The following is a 20,643-nucleotide window of genomic DNA, read 5'->3' on the forward strand; positions in this document are numbered from 1 at the left end:
GTCTGTAGGACTACATGCAGAACATTCATGGGAAGGAGATTGACCTGTTGAGGACCACAGTGAAGGTTCCTGGGAAGCGTCCCCCTCGTGCCGTTGCCCCCGTGGCGCCTGCCGCCCCCGCCGCCACCGCCAGCCCAAAGACCAACGGCCTGAGCAAGGACCGCAGCAGCCTCCAGCTCGGCATTGGGAGCACAGGTTTGAATCCCGCTGTTCCTCTTGACAGGGTGTGGGGGTGTCTGAGGCTTCCTGAAGGAGGCGGGGCTTCCTGAAGGAGGCGGGGCTTCCTACAGGTGTAGATCTGACTCTGTCACCCTGATCCTAAAAAAGATCCAGACCCAGACGACATTCAACTCACCAGAACCAGATCAAACCAGAGTGTTAGTTCCAGGGGCGGAGTGTCCGTGAGGTGTTGTCTGTCCCTCCGATTGTCCCGTTGTCAAAACACTGACTGCACCATGAGGTCAGGGCTCTGTCACGCTTTAAAGTTAGTCTGACAGCAACTGGTCTAACTGGTTTTTGTGGGGTTGGCCTGGTTCTGCACTGGTTGGGACTGTTCTGGTCTGATTTGGACTGCTTCTTGACTGGTTTGGCCGGTTTCTTGACTACGTTGAACTGGTTGTGGACTGGTTTGGTCTGGTTTAGCCTGGTTGTGGACTGGTTTGATCTGGTTTAGCCTGGTTGTGGACTGGTTTGGTCTGGTTTAGCCTGGTTGTGGACTGGTTTGGTCTGGTTTAGCCTGGTTGTGGACGGGTTTGGTCTGGTTGTGGACTGGTTTGGTCTGGTTTAGCCTGGTTGTGGACTGGTTTGGTCTGGTTGTGGACTGGTTTGGTCTGGTTTAGCCTGGTTGTGGACTGGTTTGGTCTGGTTGTGGACTGGTTTGGTCTGGTTTAGCCTGGTTGTGGACTGGTTTGGTCTGGTTTAGCCTGGTTGTGGACTGGTTTGGTCTGGTTGTGGACTGGTTTGGTCTGGTTTAGCCTGGTTGTGGACTGGTTTGGTCTGGTTGTGGACTGGTTTGGTCTGGTTTAGCCTGGTTGTGGACTGGTTTGGTCTGGTTGTGGACTGGTTTGGTCTGGTTTAGCCTGGTTGTGGACTGGTTTGGTCTGGTTGTGGACTGGTTTGGTCTGGTTTAGCCTGGTTGTGGACTGGTTTGGTCTGGTTGTGGACTGGTTTGGTCTGGTTTAGCCTGGTTGTGGACTGGTTTGGTCTGGTTTAGCCTGGTTGTGGACTGGTTTGGTCTGGTTTAGCCTGGTTGTGGACTGGTTTGGTCTGGTTGTGGACTGGTTTGGTCTGGTTTAGCCTGGTTGTGGACTGGTTTGGTCTGGATTTCATTGATGTCAGTTCTTCACTGATCAGCCCTCAGAGCAACACTGCTGGTCACATTCTCTTGCCGCAGGTTGACCCTCCAGCTCTGCAGGGCTCAGCCGTCCACTGGAACAGCTCAGTGTCCTGAATACTGGACACTTCCACACGTGGGCAGATGGGAAATCAAACTGGCAACCTCCAACTGGCAGATGTCCCGCTTTACCACCGGAGCCACAGCCACCTCGCACACACGATATACACACCCCAACACACACACACGTACACGTACAACTATACATGTTATTTTGTCCCATACTGATGACATCATCTTTTTGACAATGTCAACATTTGTTTATCGATAACATCATCGACGTATCAGTGATGTCATCGGTGCATCCAAGACATCATGTGTCAGTGACATCATCGGTGTAGTGATGACATGATGATGATGGAAACTCTTCCTCGGTGACTCTGGCCTACTTTCTGTGGGCGAGTTTGGTTTGTCCACCTTCACCTTTAGAACGGGAGCGCTCCTCCTCCCACCGGGTGGAGGGGGCAGATTACGAGTAATTAATCCTAATTAGGTCCCTCTGGTTGGGAGGCGGTCCCTCTGGGCGGGAGGCGGAGCCTCTGGTCCAATCAGCTGCAGCCTGTCTCCTCTCACTTCCTGCTCCGCTCGCCTCAGGCTTCAGGAAAGAAACAATCCCAGGACGCGAGGGAACAATGAGGGGAGATTCGCCTTTAATCTGCACTTAGAAGAGAAAGGTTACAAATCACATCAGGTCTTCTCCAGGTGGAGGACCCTCTTCTGATTACACCACCCAGATTTTGATTTCATTAGACATGCAATTGATGGAGGGAACAAAGGGGTAATTTTTCATTCACCGCATCCAAATCACAGGCCTTGTCTTTGCCTTTGGTAATTCATTCATCCCTCAGATCTAAAGACCTTTATAATCACCGGCAGAGGAGGAGGAAGGGGAGGAGGAGGACGGGGGGGAAGATGAAGAGGACGAGGGGAGACGACACCCATCTTTAATTCCTCTGCAGGGTGCAGAGTGGAAGCACTTTAGAATATGACGGCGGCTGTTAACATGCACGACGCTGCCGACAGAAACAGCAGATCACGATTTTAATGAGCGCCGTCACCTTTAATCAATCTGCCGGAGGTGACCGGCCACACTTCCACCGATCCTCAGGCAGGACAAGGAGAGAAGTGTTTCAGGTCACAGCTGCTGCTGCCGGAAGAAGAAATCAGACGCTCAGTGAAGAACCAGCACGACAGGAAGCTTCAGTGCTAGCATTAGCATAGCAGCATGGAGGAGCTGGTGGTGGATAGCATTAGCGTTAGCAGCGTGGAGGTGGAGGTGGGTAGCATTAGGATTAACAGCGTGGAGGTGGAGGTGGGTAGCATTAGCGTTAGCAGCGTGGAGAAGGTGGAGATGGGTAGCATGAGCGTTAGCAGTGTGGTGGAGGTGGGTAGCATGAGCATTAGCAGCGTGGAAAAGGTGGAGGTGGCTAGCATTAGCAGCATGGAGGAGGAGGAGGTGCGTGGCATTAGTGTTAGCAGTATGGAGGAGGCGGCGGTGGAACCCACAGACACAGACGATGTGTAGACTGGTCCACATCAGCATGAATGCTTCATTATCTCTGTACTTGTACATAATGATGAGCTCTGTTGGGGGTTGGAGGTGGGTGGTGTTGGTGGGGGTAAGGGTGGGGGGGTGGGGGGGGGTCGGCTTGTCACGGCTCATCAGCTCACTGACGCCCCGAGAGGAGAGCAGCTCCATCCACAGGCAGCCAGGCCGCTCCCTGCTAATCCATCGCCTCCACTTAACGGGCAATAGAGTCCTCCTCCTCCTGCCCCCCCACTTCTCCTCCTCCTCTCCCCCCCACTCCTCCTCTCCTTCTCCCCCCCCCCCCCCCCCCCCCCCCCCGCGCTCCACCTTCTCTTTTAACTGTGATTTTGGCTTATTCATTTATGTTAATTGCTGGAAAACAAGCTAATGAAGGATTTATTTTAATGTGTTGTTGAGAACAGAGTTTCTGGTTCAGTTCGTCTCAGTCCTGGTCCTGGCGGTCCAGTAATCCAGTATACTGTAGGTCTTCTCAATTAGTTGTATGTTGATGGTCCATTGGCGCTGCGTTGGCGGTATGTTGGTAGACCATTGGAGGTACGTTGGCGGGTCATTCACGGTATGTTGGTGATCCGATGGTGGTATGTAGGCATGTGCCGATATGCAAATTTGATATCACGATATTGGTGGCCTAAAATATCACGATTCACAATATTATCACGATATTGGCGCCTAGCTTTTAATACTATTGAAAATGCCCAAAAACACTGTGAAATCTATCAACAACACTGTGGATTTTAACATGCCTGAGCAAATTTTGATAAAGTCGAGGAAAAAATGAAACTTTTACTCTCGCCTATTTTTTTTTTCAGATTCCACATTGAAAAACCCCATGATGACAGTGAAGCAGCCATCATGCTGCCACTGACTGACATGACTGACATGAGAACAGCGCAAAGCAGAGATTTTATGAAGTGTTTAGTTTGGATAGAACCGGGCGAACCCTCCATTTGGAGACCAACCTGTGCCAAACTATACTAATGTGTTTTTTTAACTTATTTGAAAGGAATCTGACTTTTAAATACTTTAAATTTCCACTACAGGAGTCTGGATATAAACAATGCGCCCTTTGGCTCTGACATTTAGCCACAGTTTTTGTGCAAAAGCTTATAATTATGCACAGTATATAATACATTTTAATAAATGACTGAGCCTTAACATTTAGTTTCCAACTGAAATAAATTTATAATAATATATAATCATACAAAAATAGCCAATTATGTCACAGGGAAAACAAAAAAAAAAAATCCCCTTTGCAACATGTAAACACATCAAGAATGTGCAATGAGCTGTAGAAACGCCCAATAAAGATAAATGTGCATGTTTCAGAATAAAAAAATTGCCAAATAAATAAATCACAGAAACATTGCCATTGGCGTGCGTCTGGCTCTGCAGTGCGCACCGCTGCGTCATAGATCCAAGATGGCGGCGGCGCTCCTGCGGTTACGCTCGAAGATGTCTCCCAGCTGGATGATGCCTCAGTCGCGTGTAACATATCGTTCGAAAGCTCGCCAGACGTAGAACGTCAACAAACTTTATTTAAACTCCCAAGATTAACGACAAGCCCACAAGATGGCGACAAGGGGCAGCGCATAAACATTCAGGCGCATGACGCTCTTTCACTACTCCAGACGATTGTGAGGTTATTTTTGGTCAGAGGAGCGTGGATGGAAGGAAAATGACCACAAAGCGGTAAGAAAATAAAATATGTTGTGTTTTGTTTCAATATCTTTGAGATTTGGTGAAGTGTGCGATCTGAGGTGCTGCCTGTGAAATGTGAAGCTGGGTTTCGGGTTTTTTTCGCCCCTGATGGGAGACGGTCGGCTCAGAGAATATGCTGCCTGCCGTCATCTTAAAGTGCAGCTTTTCTATGTTGGGGTGGAGCAGACGGATCTCTGGTTCTGTTGCGTTTTGTGTCGGGAGTTGTAGCTGAGGGGGGCGGTACAGTGTCCGTCGGGCCAAACGCGTTAATGCCTCGTTTTTATCATCCTGGCATAAAATTACTTACTTTAAGGGTTTTCTATGGATGTGGGACTTTGTGGTGGTTAGTAGTACATTTTGCTGCAGAGGCTTTGACACCTTGGCTAAGACCAATAGCTGTCTGTTTCAGTAACGGGCTTGTCTCCAAACGAAACAGACGATATGCTGTACATGACGAGATATGATCATCTCGGCTGTGCAGTATCGTAAATCGCGATTATATCGTAAATTGGCACATCACTAGTGGTATGCTGGGATCCGGTAGTTATCCATTGGAGGTACGTTGATGGGTCATCCACGGTTTGTTGGTGAGCCGATGGTGGTATGCTGGGATCCGTTGGTAATCCCTTGGCGTACGTTGGCGGTCTTTTGTCGGCCTGGTTGCTCCGTTGACGCCACAAGCTGATTATTTCTGCACTGTAATTACATTATCGTCCCCGTTATGCAGGAGTGGTCTGTGGGGACTGATGGATGCAGCCATGTTTAATTCATTCTTCATTAGCATCCAATCTGACAATTAGACCTGATTGTTGAATTTTAAATCTCCCACCAAGTTAGCTGGCAGTTCTCTGTTGTCGCCTGTTAAACTTTGTGACGACAAAACGTGAAACGTTCGAAAGACCCTGAGCGCAGCATCGGTTTGAGGATCGACGCCGCAAATTCAGCTCTTGGTCCACTCCTCACCTCCGAGGCTCCGCTCATCCATCTCTCTGAAAAACAAACTTTTCCGTGTTCTTCTCTGCTCTCCCCCTCGTCCTCCTCCTCCTCCGCTCTGATTTCAGCGTGCTAATTTAGCCGGCGCTCCTCAGCATGATTCCCTCGCTCTCTCTCCCGTTCTGGCTGCGATGTTCTCCCTCCCCCTCTGGGAGCTGAAGATTAATATTCCCGGGCCCAACAAGATAATTACTGATACTAATTAGACATGATTATGTGAATTTGATACACTTATTACTCCAGATAATGAGTAGGACATATTATCCTAACAAGCACCCGTGCCGCTTAGTTTACTTTACACACCAGACACACACTATATTTTCTGTTATTGTCACCTCAATCACAAACTGATATTCTCTGCTAATTATTGCATGAAAGGCCCTGATGTGTGCTACCTGAAGGATGAGCGCACATCGAGAACCAGAGAAGAAGAAACAAACAGAGCCTCAACTTTTCAACAGCTGCAGAGCAGAAACATAAGAAGCAGAGCAGGGTCCTGGTTAGTACTGGGAACCTTCAGCACCAGAAACCTTAATTACCGGGAACCTTCAGGACCTGGGACCTTAATTAGCAGGAATTTTAAGTCCCATCAACCTTCGGTACCAGGAACTTTTGGTTCCAGGAACCTTCAGTACCCAAGACCTTAGTATACAGGAACCATCAGTATCAGAAACCTTCAGTACCAGGAACCTTTAATACAAGGAGCATTTAGTTCTAGGAACCTATTAAAGCTAGAAAGATTCAGTATCTGGAACCTTTAGTTTCAAGAACCTTCACTACTGGGAACCTTTAGTACCACTAACCTTTAGCACCAGGAAACGCTCCAGGATCCTTTAGTTCCAGAAATGTCAAGGAACCTTTAGTACCAGCAACCTTCAGTACCATGAACCTTAAAGGTGCATTAAGGAGTTTGCACGTTTTATATGAATCAACGGCCCCTGCAGGCCTTGGGCGTAACTGCATCTTAGTGAAACACTGCCTGTGCCTTGCATTCATGTACGTGCACGGAAGAGGGGAACTCCTTCCTCACTCTTTTAGCAGCGCTCAAGCAAAATTTAAGTTTCTTTTGCCTGGTGGGGTCTGTGCTGGAGCTGTGGCAGTGCTAGAAGCCGGTCTTTTCTTACTTTCTGGAAGATCCATCCTCAATACTGCTCAGTTGTTGCTCGCTAAGCATCTGGCGGAGTAATGGCGGACAAAACGAAACTTAAGGATATCAGGTCAGCGGGAGCTTGCATAACGTCACATCATCTCAAATTCTCCCCAAAAAAATTCTGGTGCCGGACTGGCACTGCAACTTTCAAGTGACAATTTAACGCTGTTAGCGGTACTTACAATGAATATGTCAGGGCACATTGTACACATCATTAAATATTTGTAACATATTTATGGTGGAAAATAAGTATTTTTAAAGTTGAAAAACTCCTTAATGCACCTTTAAGTACAAGGAATCTTGAGTACCAGGAACCTTTAGTTACAGGAACCTTTACACCTGGGAACCTTTGGTTCCACTAACCTTTAGCACCAGGAAACTTTAGGGCCAATCCCACTCCTACCCCTTCCTCTTAAAGTTGTGGAGAATTAGGATATCCCGACACTCGACATGCCTAACCCTCATCTCGTGGTTTGGCACGTCGAGTGTCGGGATTTCCCGATCGTTTAGTTCCAGGAATTTGTAGCACCAGAAACATTTAGTTTCAGGCACCTTTAGTTCTGGAAACCTTTAGTCAGGGGTGAAAGTAAGTCGGTGTGGACCGCTTGGGTCCAGTCCGGTACTGCGTACTTCTAAGAGATTGAGCGGTGGTCCGCAGTACCAGGAAGAAGACAGAGCGGCGGTGGTTTAGTTTTGTGTTCTTCTGCTAAATATTTAGCGATACAGAACAGCTCAGAAGAAGAGCTTCTATCAGCGAATGACCGGAGATTTCCCTCAGCAGTGCGTAATTGCGCACCTGCCTCTATTTCCCAAACACTGCATTTCCGCTGGCGATCGGTGTGTTTGGTTTAATGCACTGGGACGTTTTCCACAACAGATCCCAGATGTGAAGACACGTGGCGTGCACCGGGACAGGACGAACGACAAATTAAACCAACAAAATGATCTCATCATCTGGAGCCTCACTCATGAAACATTGAGTGTGGTTACATGGTTTATTTAATTTGGAATAAAGTAATTCAGAATTATATTCATGAGCTTGGTGTTTACATGGGAAACATTAAATTAAATCCTTTCTCGCGCTGGGGTCAGCAAAGCGTTCTGATTGGACAGTGACGTACTGACGTCTTCTGAAGTAAACAGCGTTTTTCTCTTCTTTCTTTCTCAATTTACTTTGACACTACAGATTTGAAAATGTCCACGTTGTTAAGCGCCCGTCGATCCACTCCTTTCTTTATATCCAATTCTTCTAAAACTGTCGTTAAATAAATCGTCTCTGCACGAGTCAAAACGCGGACTGGCCGCGGCCATCTTGGAATATTGCGTCATCACGACGGAGCATGCACAGAACGACCAGAATGAAGCCGTGTCTAAATGGCATATAATTCCGCTTCCAAGTGAGAATAAACCCGCCGGTCTATTCGGATTTTAGCTTAAATCTGAATAAACTTTTTCAGACGTTTACGTGGTCATTTTAGAGCGGAATTAGGCTTCATTTGGATTTATAGAGGAATAGAGACTGAAACCAGACTGAAAGTATACGTGCACTCACAACTAGGAAACGGTGTCTGCCAAAATATATTAGGATTAAAAAAAAAAAAAACCCTGCGTAGTTCCAGGAACCTTTAGCACCAGGTATATTTTAATTCCAGGAACTTTACACACCAGGCACCTTTTGTTCCAGGAATCTTGAGCATCAGTTACCTTAAGCTCAAGGAACCTTTAGTTTCAAGACACTAGTTCCTGGAACCTTTGCTTCCTATAGCCTTTAGTTTCTGTAACCCTTAGTTCCAGAAAACTACCAAGAAAAATACCAAGAACCGTTAGTTCCAGTAACCTTTAGGACAAGGTACCTTTATTTCAAGTAACCTTTAGTCCAAAGAACCTTGAGTACCAGGAACCTTTATTTCCAGAAACCTATGGTTCCAGGAACATTTAGTACCAGCAACCTTTTCTTCCAACAACCTTTAGTTCTAGAAACCATTAGTCCCAGTAACATTTAGTTCCTTCAACCTATAGTACCAGCAACCTTCATTTACACGACCCTATAGTTCTACAAACATTTAGTTGCAGGAACCTTCGGTTCCAGCAACCCGGAGTTCCTTCAGTACCAGAAGCCTGGAGTTCCCTCAGTTCCAGTAGTTGGAGCTGAGGAGCAGCAGCTGACTGGAGGACGGTCTCTGGACGTTCAGCCTGTCAGCCGGGTCTGGTGTCTGGAGCTTCACGGGCGTCTTCTCTTCAGAGGCAGGGGAGCCGATGGTGGCGAGCAGGAGGGAAGGACCCCACGCTGTGCTGCCGGCTCCATGAATTAGTAAAGAGAGGCGGGCGTCCGCGGCTCGCCTGATTGGAAGTCGGGGAGCGAGCGGCTGCTGACGGCGGAGGAGATGGATGAGGCAGTCAGAGGGAAGAGGAGAGATAATGAGCGTTCAGAGTGTATCTTGTTAATTAAGGGCTAATTAAAGGCAGAGGGAGTGTGTGTGTGTGTGTGTGTGTGTGTGTGTGTGTGTGTGTGTGTGTGTGTGTGTGTGTGTGTGTGTGTGTGTGTGTGTGTGTGTGTGTGTGTGTTTGCTTCACAAACTACCCAAAACTGTTAACTTGATGACATCATTATCACTTCCTGACGGCTTTTTGTTAGATTGAGGAGAATAAAATGGCAACTGCAGCGTCTGACTGTGTGTCTGTGTGTGTCTGTTTGTGTGTGTGTATGTGTGTGTGTGTGTCTGTCTGTCTGTGTGTGTATGTGTGTGCGTGTGTGTTCAGCTCCTCACTCCAGCAGCAGCTCCTCTCTGCAGAGCGGCTCCATGTTCACAGGGAAAGATGCCGTCGCACATCAGCGCTCCTTCTCCATGTCCAGCACCGAGCAGTGGAACGAGGCGGTGAGCGGCGGAGGTGAGTGACACGCAAAAACACACGTCACACACACACACACACACACACACACACACACACACACACACACACACACACACATACACACACACACACACACACACACACACACACACCACACATACACACACACCACACATACACACACACACACACACACACACACCACACACACACACACGCACACACACCACACACACACACGCACACACACACAACACACACGCACACACACACACACCACACACACACACACACCACACACACAAACACACACACACACATGCACACATGCACCCACGCACACACACACACACCACACACACACGCACACACACACAACACACACACACACACACACACCACACACCACACATATGCACACGCACACACACACACACACACACACACACACACACACACACACACACACACACACACACACACACACACACACACACACTACAGGTCACTCTCAGCCCCAGGTTTGGGATTTGGGATTGACCTTACCACTTCTGTGTTGCCCCTGCCCCATCCCCCCCCCAGTGCGACCCCTGCTCTGCAGACAGGGTTGGTGGTTGGGGGGGGGAGGGGGGCTTCAGGCTGACGATCATTTGGACCGCGGGGCGCCGTTCTGATTAACGCGCTCGCTGTTTGAGAGCGCGAGCGCCGGCGAGGGGGCGTGGCCTGCCGAGCTCCAGCTTCACCTCCATCAGAGCCGCCTGATTTTCATAATGATGATCGCTCTGACCTTTCAAGTTTGATGGCGGCGGCGTCTTCCTTTCCACCGCTGCTCCAGTAAAATAAGATCATATATTCAACACGTCCTGTCTTCGCCTTGCATCTCACTCGCCCCCCTCCTCCTCCTCCCCCTCCTCCTCCTCGTCCTCCTCCTCCTCCTCCTCCTCCTCCTCTCCTTCGTGGCGAGGAGGAAATGGATCTTTTCGGGGAGCCATTCATCACCAGTTATTTCCCTCTCTTTGTGGTTGGCAGTAAAAAAGCACTTAAATGCACATCAACAGAATAACAGTCATTTCCATGCATGTTTGCACTCTGCTAGTTCTCATTAGTGCGGCGGCGGCGCCCCCCCTCCGTCCCCCGTCGAACCCCCCCCTCCCCCGTCAGCCCCCCACCCCCCTTCCCCCCGTCAGCCCCCCCCCCGGGGGCCCCGGCAGTTTAAAGAGCGACTTTATGAGCGCCGCTGGAGTCCAAGTGAGCGGCGGCCATCGCAGTTCCACCGGCGCACGCCGCCTCTCATTTAGAGCCTCACAGCCATCAATTCAGCGCAGACACACACACACGCACACACACACACTCGCGCGCGTACATATCACACGCATACACCACACACCCTTTACTGTCATCAGCACCACAATCAAAGCAGTCACTCTAATGTGTGTGTGTGTGTGTGTGTGTGTGTGTGTGTGTCTGTACGCGTGCGTGCAGTGTTGAGTTTAAAAATAAAAGATTATAGTTACTTATGACTTCTCCAAAAAAAGTCACTGAGTTACAGTATATTAAAAGTAACTAATTACTAGGCAAAGTAACTACCACTAACACTGGACTGGACCGCTTCCCAGGTGTCCGGATGAGGAAGGTTCAGGAGGAGATGAGCTTCACAGATCGACGCCGCAGTTTCAGGATGATTGAGAAACATTTAATCTGATCTGAAGAACCGCTCTGATTAAATCCACACGCGCGCGCACACACACACACACACACACACACACACACAGCAAGTAGTTGATACTGAACTCTGAGTTAACAGGTTATTTCACTGGTTAACTCACTGATTAGTGACCAGCTTAAGTTACTGGTTAGCTACCAGGTTAATTCACTAGTAAGTTCACTGGTTAGTTGCCAGGTTACCCCCCCCCCCCCCCCCCCAATTAACTCCTGGGTTAAGTCCAAGGGTAACTCCGAAGGTGACTCACTGGTTAACTCCCCAGTTAGCTCCCAGGTTAGCTTTCTTGTTAACTTCCTGGTTAACCCCCAGGTTAAGCCACTGGTTAGCTACTAGCTTAAGTCCCCGGTTAACTCCCTGGTTATCTCCCAGGTTAACTCCCTGGTTAACTGTCTGTTAACTCCTATGTTAGCTCCCAGGTTTAGCCCCTGGTTAACTGCCTGGTTAGCTCCCTGGTTTTTTCAAGGTTAACGCCTTGTCTTGCTCCCAGGTTAACTTCCTGGCTAACTCCCTGGTTAACCCCCAGAGTAACTTCCTGGTTAACTCCCTGGTTACCTCCCTGGTTAACTCCCTGGTTACCTCCCTGGTTAACTCCCTGGCTCATGCCCTGGCTTGCTCCCAGGTTACCTCCCTGGTCAACTCCCCGGTTAACTCCCCGGCTTGCTCCCGGGTTAACTTCCAGGTTCTCTTCCAGACTGTGGGTTGGGTTCCCTGCAGCTCCAGGCTCTTCAGCACGGCCTCCCGATGTGAGCTGATGGCGTGCGGGGCGTTTGATTTCTGCGGCGGGCCGTAATGAAGTTTGACATTTAGTTTGGAGAGAGCAGCAGAGCGCGATCAGGCCTTGATTAGCGCGCTCTAATTGAGGATAATAAGGGGGAGGCGGTGATTGTTTCTAATTTTTGCCATTAATTGCAGCCGTTGGCTCTGATTGAGGACAGGCAGGGCTGCTGTGGAGGGGTCGCTCTCACCCCCAGCCTCTTGAATAACAATGAAACCTCTCCTCAACCCCCACCCCCGTGAGGAGGCGGGGGGGGGGGGGGGGGGGGGGGGGGGGGGTAATCACAGGTTAGCCTAGCACTTTTCCTGCTGTCCAGGTGATGAAGGCCACGTACACGTGGAGCTGCGCATCAGCATGTCTGCTCCTCACCGTGCATGAGCACGAGCACCGTGCACTTTCAGAGCTGCATGTGCAACTTTAACCTCGGGCCTTCAACACAGAAGTTCTCTGCCGTTTCCTGGTGGAGTTACTGTAGACCAGGACCAGAACCAACGGGGTTGACCACTGACCCATAGACCTGTTCCTTCTGTCCCCTCACGTTAACTGGAATAGCAGGAGGTCTCCTCCTCTGAGCCTGGTTCTACAGGGTCTACAGGGTTCTACAGGGTATACAGGGTTCTACAGGGTCTACAGGGTTCTACAGGGTATACAGGGTTCTACAGGGTCTACAGGGTTCTACAGAGTTCTACAGGGGTCTACAGGGTCTACAGGGTCTACAGGGTTCTACAGGATCTACAGGGTTCTACAGAGGTCTACAGGGTTCTACAGGATCTACAGGGTTCTACAGGGTTCTACAGGGGTCTACAGGGTCTACAGGGGTCTACAGGGTTCTACAGGGTCTACAGGGGTCTACAGGGGTCTACAGAGTTCTACAGGGTTCCACAGGGTCTACAGTGGTCTACAGGGTTCTACAGGGTCTACAGGGGTCTACAGGGGTCTACAGGGTTCTACAGGGTCTACAGGGTTCTACAGGGTCTACAGGGTTCCACAGGGTCTACAGGGTTCTACAGGGTCTACAGGGTTCCACAGGGTCTACAGGGTTCTACAGGGTCTACAGGGTCCACAGGGTCTACAGGGTTCTACAGGGGTCTACAGGGTCTACAGGGGTCTACAGGGTTCTACAGGATCTACAGGGTTCTACAGGGTTCTACAGGGGTCTACAGGGTCTACAGGGTCTACAGGGTTCTACAGGATCTACAGGGTTCTACAGGGTTCTACAGGGTTCTACAGGGGTCTACAGGGTTCTACAGGATCTACAGGGTTCTACAGAGGTCTACAGGGTCTACAGGGTTCTTCAGGATCTACAGGGTTCTACAGGGTTCTACAGGGGTCTACAGGGTCTACAGGGTTCTACAGGATCTACAGGGTTCTACAGAGGTCTACAGGGTTCTACAGGGTCTACAGGGTTCTACAGGGGTCTACAGGGTTCTACAGGATCTACAGGGTTCTACAGGGTTCTACAGGGGTCTACAGGGTCTACAGGGGTCTACAGGGTTCTACAGGGTCTACAGGGGTCTACAGGGGTCTACAGGGGTCTACAGAGTTCTACAGGGTTCCACAGGGTCTACAGGGGTCTACAGAGTTCTACAGGGTCTACAGGGGTCTACAGGGTTCTACAGGGTCTACAGGGGTCTACAGGGGTCTACAGGGGTCTACAGGGTTCTACAGGGTCTACAGGGGTCTACAGGGGTCTACAGGGTCTACAGGGGTCTACAGGGGTCTACAGAGTTCTACAGGGTCTACAGGGTTCTACAGGGTCTACAGGGGTCTACAGGGTCTACAGGGGTCTACAGGGGTCTACAGGGTCTACAGGGGTCTACAGGGGTCTACAGAGTTCTACAGGGGTCTACAGGGGTCTACAGGGTTCTACAGAGTTCTACAGGGGTCTACAGGGGTCTACAGAGTTCTACAGGGTCTACAGAGTTCTACAGGGTCTACAGGGGTCTACAGGGGTCTACAGGGGTCTTGCTTTTGCAGAACTGTTGGGTCCTCTGGAAGTGACCGTTGTTCCTGCTGAGTAGAACGTTCAGTGATGTCTTTCAGAAGTAATGTGATTACAGTGAGAAGTCGAGTCACTACAACCAGAAGTAATGTGATTACAGCTGCAGTGCCGTGCCTCTGCAGACAAAGGGAGGTGCCCGTGGCCCCGCCGAGGGTTTAGGTCACTTTCCACCACATTCGGGGGCAGAAATGGATAATTAGAGGTGTTTATGACACGACCGGGGGGGTTTAACCTCCAGCGACATTAAACAAATGCTTTCTGTCATGTCGGAGCTGCCATACGGACAGACGGCAGCGTGGAGGGGGGAGGGAGCGCGCCCCCCCCCCAGCTGTCTGAGCCAGCTAATGACTGGTCTCAGGGGGGCTGTTGGAGGAGAGCAGGGAAATTGAAACAGACGCCTCGACGAGGAGCCGCTACATGTGTGGCTGCTTGCTGCCGTTCACAACACACACACACACACACACACACACACTCACACACACACACACACACACGCACACACACGCACAAATCTGACTGACTGAATCGTAACGCCATGTGAATACAGTCCAGGTAATCTGATTACAAAATGGTAATCTGATTACAACACAGTGATTACAGTTCAGGTAATCCGATTACAACAGTGATTACTGCCCATGTAATCTGAATACAACACAGGGATTATAGTAATGTGAATAGAGTCAGTTCCATCTGAAGTAATCTGATTACTGTCGAAGTCACAAGTAGTGTGATTACAAGCAGGAACAGTGTGTGTGTGTGTGTGTGTGTGTGTGTGTGTGCTGTCTCAGGTGCCCCCCCTCATTGTCGTCAGCCCCCCGCTGAGCCCATCTCTCTCTCTCCCTCCCTCTCTCTCTCTGCTCCCCCCCAATCTCCCTAAAGGTAATGACCGAATTAGGCCTAATGTTGTACACTGGCTAATGGCACAGCGCCGCACATTACAGCACGGGCAGCAACCGGCAACGACAACACCAATAATCCCCCCCGCCCCCCGCCCCCCCCAGGCTGGGCCAGTGTGAGGGGAAATGAATGGACTTCGCTACACTACAATGAGCTTTTGATGGGAGACAATGGAGGAGGCTGCCAGCAGCCACACGGGGAGCTGAGAGCTGAGCAATATGGAGCCCATCTACCCCCACCCTACCCCCCCAGGCCCCGACAGCCCCCGCTCTCAGACTCATAATGGCATCCGCGGGGGGAGAAGGGAAAGTGATGTCAAATGTCAGGAAATCAGAGCGATGGCAAGCCGACGACCCCCCCCCCCCCCCCCCCCCCCGCCCCACCCCCCCACCCCCCTATCGGTATCACAGGTTAATATCACATTTATAAAATCACTTACAAGAAACAGAGCTGCTCTCAGCCGCCAAACTCCCACACACCCATACAGAGAGGGGCCGCCGGCCAACCCCGCTCTCCATTTGTTCCCAGGGAGCCTCATACCTGTCCTTCATGCACACACACACACACACACACACACACACACACACACACACACACACACACACACACACACACACACACACACACACACACACACACACACACACACATACCTTGGACCATCAGTATTTGTCGCTCTTCATCCTTTCCCATAATTCCCTGTTCTGAGGGCAGCTGCGGTTGTCAGCTGCAGCGTGTCTTCATGTTCTCCTCAGAGAATGTTCCAGATCCGGTAACTGGAGCTGTGTGTCGTCGTGTGGCTGAGGTTTACCTGTGATTGACCTTCGACCTCTCGGTGGAGGGACGTGCAGTGGGGCTGCCTCTCCGCTCTGGGAGTCTTTGAAACACCAACGTTCTCTGCTTCACTCTTCCAGCCAATGAGACGAGCGACCCGGCGGCGCCCGGCGCCACCGCCACCAGTCCCAAGCTGGAGCCGCCGCCTTCGCCGCACGCCAACCGCAAGAAGCACCGACGGAAAAAAAGCACTGGCATCGCCAAACCGGAGGGCCTGGCAGCCGGAAATGAGGGTAAGAAAACCCCAAGTTCCTGAAGGAAGACGTCCGAGAGTCACAGACTTCATGATGGACGTCCAATAAAATAATCTGGTCCTGTTCCAGTGACGAAATCTGACACTCTGCTGACGATGACAATCTACTGCTCTAATCTACTACTGCAGTTTCATACTCTGCACTGCTCTACACTGCTCTACTCCTTTACTCTATTCTACTCTACTCTAATCTAATCTAATTTAATCTAATCTAATATCTAATCTACTCTATTCTACTATAATCCAATCTACTCTAATCTGATCTAATATCTAATCTACTCTATTCTACTATAATCCAATCTACTCTAATCTGATCTAATATCTAATCTACTCTATTCTACTATAATCCAATCTACTCTAATCTGATCTAATATCTAATCTACTCTATTCTACTCTAAACTAATATCTAATCTAATCTACTATAATATAATTTAATATCTAATCTACTGTAATCTTTTCTAATCTAATGTAATCTAAATTAATATGTAATCTACTCTAATATAATCTAATCTAATATCTAAACTACTCAAATCTGATGTAATCTATTCCATGAGTACTCTGTGTGTGTGTGTCAGTCTGTGTCCCCCTCTTTGTGTCACCCTGTGTGTGTGTGTGTGTGTGTGTGTGTGTGTGTGTGTGTGTGTGTGTGTGTGTGTGTGTGTGTGTGTGCGTGCGTGCGTGCGTGCGTGCGTGCGTGCGCGCGCGCTCGCTCAGCAGGCAGTGGCTTCAGCCTCTCCTCCCAGTTCATAGTGATTGTGGCGTCCGGTGATGAATGGAGCTCTCTAATTGGACGTCTCTGTGAAAACACTGCGACGCCTTTCAGAGTCATAAAGTGATGTGAAGCAGAGCCTCGATCAATCAACATGATTGATACAACAACAACAAAGATGTGACGCCTCCTGAATGCAGCTCCGCATTTATAATCATTACACCTTTTATCACTCACACTGACAGCTCCTCCTGCCTCCTCCTGCCTCCTCCTGCCTCCTCCTGCCTCCTCCTGCCTCCTCCTGCCTCCTCCTGTCTGCTCCTCCTGCCTCCTCCTGCCTCCTCCTGCCTCCTCCTGCCTCCTCCTGCCTCCTCCTGCCTCCTCCTGTCTGCTCCTCCTGCCTCCTCCTGCCTCCTCCTGCCTCCTCCTGCCTCCTCCTGCCTCCTCCTGTCTGCTCCTGTCTGCTCCTCCTGCCTCCTCCTGCCTCCTCCTGCCTCCTCCTGCCTCCTCCTGCCTCCTCCTGCCTCCTCCTGCCTCTTCATGCCTCCTCCTGCCTCCTCCTGCCTCCTCCTGCCTCCTCCGGCCTCCTCCTGCCTCTTCATGCCTCCTCCTGCCTCCTCCTGCCTCCTCCTGCCTCCTCCTGCCTCCTCCTGTCTCCTCCTGCCTCCTCCTGCCTCCTCCTGCCTCCTCCTGCCTCCTCCTGTCTGCTCCTCATTCTGCTCCTCCTTTTTCCTATGCAGCATCATCAGGAGGCTCAACTGAAGCATCAGTTGTGTGTGTGTGTGTGTGTGCGTGTGTGGTCCCTGCACAGGCCCCTGTGGAACACCCCACACAGCCTTGAAATGAGTATTATGGGATGCAAAGCTTGTCGGGTGAGTGACGGCCGACGTCGCCGTGTCAGGTGTGACTGCTGCGGGAGGCGTGAGAGTAATCTGAGTACTTTTCACATCATCACACACACGCGCAGCTTCCTGTCTGAGTGTCGGCGGCGGTTCCATTAGCATCAGCTTGTCTGTTCTGCTCTGGAATACAGACTTAAATATGAGCAGCAGCCGACTCAGGACGTGAGCAGCTGCTGGCGGAGCAGCAGGCGGAGCGCAGCCCGCATCCTTCAATAAATTGCTATCAGTTTATCTCATTTACGGGGCAATCAGAGGCAGGCAAGGCGGCGGGAATTGAATTTTAGTAGTTGTGAAGCATCATAAATCAAAACAGCGTGAGCGTCTTTAAGGTGAGGAATCATTTTGGGACGTGTAGGATGCAGCAGGGAGGAACTGTTGCTGCAACATCATTTAAAGTGTGACAGCACAGAGCAGGAAGCATGCTCTGCTCACACTCTCCTCACTTACTCCTCACTTCATTAATGTGATGATGATGAAAAGCCGCCACACACAATCCAGCCTCACACACCATTCTGACCTTATTACTCTCTCAGTTTTTTCAAAGCTCAGTCCTCAAGTCTGTCAGTGATCTGGACCAAGTCTGCGGCGCCCGCTGTAGAATAGATCTCAGTGATGTGGATCATGTCTGCGGCGCCCCCTGTAGGATGGATCTCAGTGGTCTAGCTGCCATGCTGTATTAGGTTTTGTGCTGTGGTGGCCCCAGAGGACGAGACATGGGATCAGACATTCACAGGTTTGATTCCAGCAGCTGACATGTTACCACTGGGGGTCCCCGAGCATGACCCTTGACCCCAATTGGCACCCTACAATGCTTTACTGGGGCAGCAGGGTCAGTGAGTCATTGTGGAAGAAGGAATTTCTGCATGGAGATGTAATAAGTATGGTTGGTTGGTTATTTCTTGACTGGCTGGTTGGTTGATTTAGTCACTGGTTGGTTGGTGGGATAGTTGATTTTTTGACTAGTTGGTTAGTGGCTTAGTTGTTTTTTTCTTTTTTTTTTGACTGGTTATTCACACGAAACTTAGCAGATAAAATCTTCAATAGGATCCAGTCTAAAGTCATCAAAAGAATTTTGCTGACAAAATATGCGCAAATTATTCTTGACTAAACTTTACTAGCTAGCTAGCTAAACACAAACTTTTGCGTATTTCGGTCATAATGAATGCTAACACCAACAACCCTGACATCCTTGGTTGTCATGCAACTGTGGGTGTATAAGCCCAATATGGCGAACATTGGCCACTAGGTGGCGCTGTAACTCATAGAAATGCATTTTGACCTGTAATGTTCACATTTTAAATCATATCTTCCTAAACTTTATTTCAGCGTGTTCGCTTCATACAGTGGCGTCATGTGACATAGGCCACGCCCACTACTGCTCATAAAACACTCCAAAACTTTTGACTAAACAATTCATGGTTCATGTTAGGTGTAGTACCCCAACTTCGCCACACGATGGAGTTACTGCTTGTGAGCATCATCTGTGGAGCATTGTTTCTGTCTGTTCAGTGACCTAACATGAAAAAAAACCAAGCAGCAACTCATGGTAGGAATATGGTGTCTGAAAGAAGGATGGGAAACTGCATAATCTATGAATAATTTACTCTTTTCATAGTAGTTTATGTATGGTTAAAACATCAGAGTTATCAACATTGAACTCAATTCACTTCTGTCTGAAGTCAGCCAGAGGCTGTGTGTTAACTTTGGTCAAAATTGGCCAAAAGGGGCGCAATAAACAGAGACATCAAGTGACATGAAAGCTGATCAGAGTTGCACTATGTATGGTGAGCATGACATGGGCCTTGCTGGCGAGGGTTAGACGTCAGCTCTTGTCCTGACGTCCGCCCTGAGCCCGTGGTCCCTCGTGGTTGGTTGGTTGGTTGGTTGGTTGGTTGGTTTTTTTGACTGATTAGTTGGCTGGTTGGTTGGTTTTGACTGGTTGATGGATTAGTTGGTTAGTGGCTTGGTTGGTTTCCTGTCTGGTTGTTTGGTTATTGGGTTGGTTTCTTCACTGGTTGAATGATTGGTGAGTTTGTTGTTTTTGACTGGTTGGTTGTTATTGGGGGGGTTGGTTTCTTAGCTGATTGATAGGTTAGGCAGTGGATTGGTTTCTTCACTGGTTAGCTGTTTGTTTTTCTTTAATAGGTTTGTTTGGTTAGTGATTTTGTTGGTTTCTTGACTGGTTGGTTGGTTGGTTGGTTGGTTGGTTGGTTAGTGGGTTGTTTGGTTTATTTATTGGTTGGTTGGCTAGTGGGTGGTTTTGTTGATTTCTTGACTGGTTGTTTGGTAGGTCTGTTTTGAGGGTGGTTGGTTCTTGACTGGTTGGTTGGCTAGTAGGTGGGTTGGTTTCTTTACTATTTGGTTGGTTGGTTAGTGGGTTGGTTGGTTGTTTGTTTGGGTGTTGTTTTGACTGGTTGTTTAGTTGGTTGGTCTCCTGACTGTTTGGTTGTTTGGTTGGTTCGTGGGTATGTTGGCTTATTGATTGGGTTGGTCAGTGGGTTGGTTTGTTCGTTGTTTTTTTGACTGGTTGGTTGGTTACTGGGTTAGTTTCTTCACTAGTTGATGGTTGGCTGGTTTCTTGACTGGTTGGTTGATTGGTTAGTGGGTTACCTTTTTTTGACTAGTTGGTTGGTTAGTGGGTGGGCTGGTTGATTTTTTTTTTTGTCTGATTGGTTGTTTGGTTGATTTCTTTGCTGGTTGGTTGGTTTTTTTGACTGGTTGGTTGGTGAGTGAGTTTCCTGGTTTATTGACTGGTTGGTTGGCTAGAGGGTGGGTTGGTTGATTTTTTTTTTTTTTTTTTTTGGACTGGTTGGTTGTTTGGTTGATTTCTTGGTTGGTTGGTTGTTTTTTTTTTTTGACTGGTTGGTTAGTTAGTGGGTTTCCTTGTTTATTGACTGGTTGGGTGACTAGTG

The 20,643-nt window shown here is 49.3% G+C and overlaps 1 protein-coding gene across 1 annotated transcript in view; it reads left to right on the top strand.

The window, feature by feature from the left end:
• Positions 1–20,643, top strand: part of agap3 (ArfGAP with GTPase domain, ankyrin repeat and PH domain 3) — a 104,011-nt gene that overhangs the window by 48,150 nt on the left and 35,218 nt on the right. The window contains exons 11-13 of the mRNA XM_030114722.1: positions 9–195; positions 9,544–9,672; positions 15,948–16,100. Coding sequence (XP_029970582.1) covers positions 9–195; positions 9,544–9,672; positions 15,948–16,100 — 469 coding nt within the window. The remainder of the gene's footprint in view (positions 1–8; positions 196–9,543; positions 9,673–15,947; positions 16,101–20,643) is intronic.

Source organism: Salarias fasciatus, chromosome 18 (genome assembly GCF_902148845.1).
Source record: "Salarias fasciatus chromosome 18, fSalaFa1.1, whole genome shotgun sequence".
Classification (NCBI taxonomy): Eukaryota; Metazoa; Chordata; class Actinopteri; order Blenniiformes; family Blenniidae; genus Salarias; species Salarias fasciatus.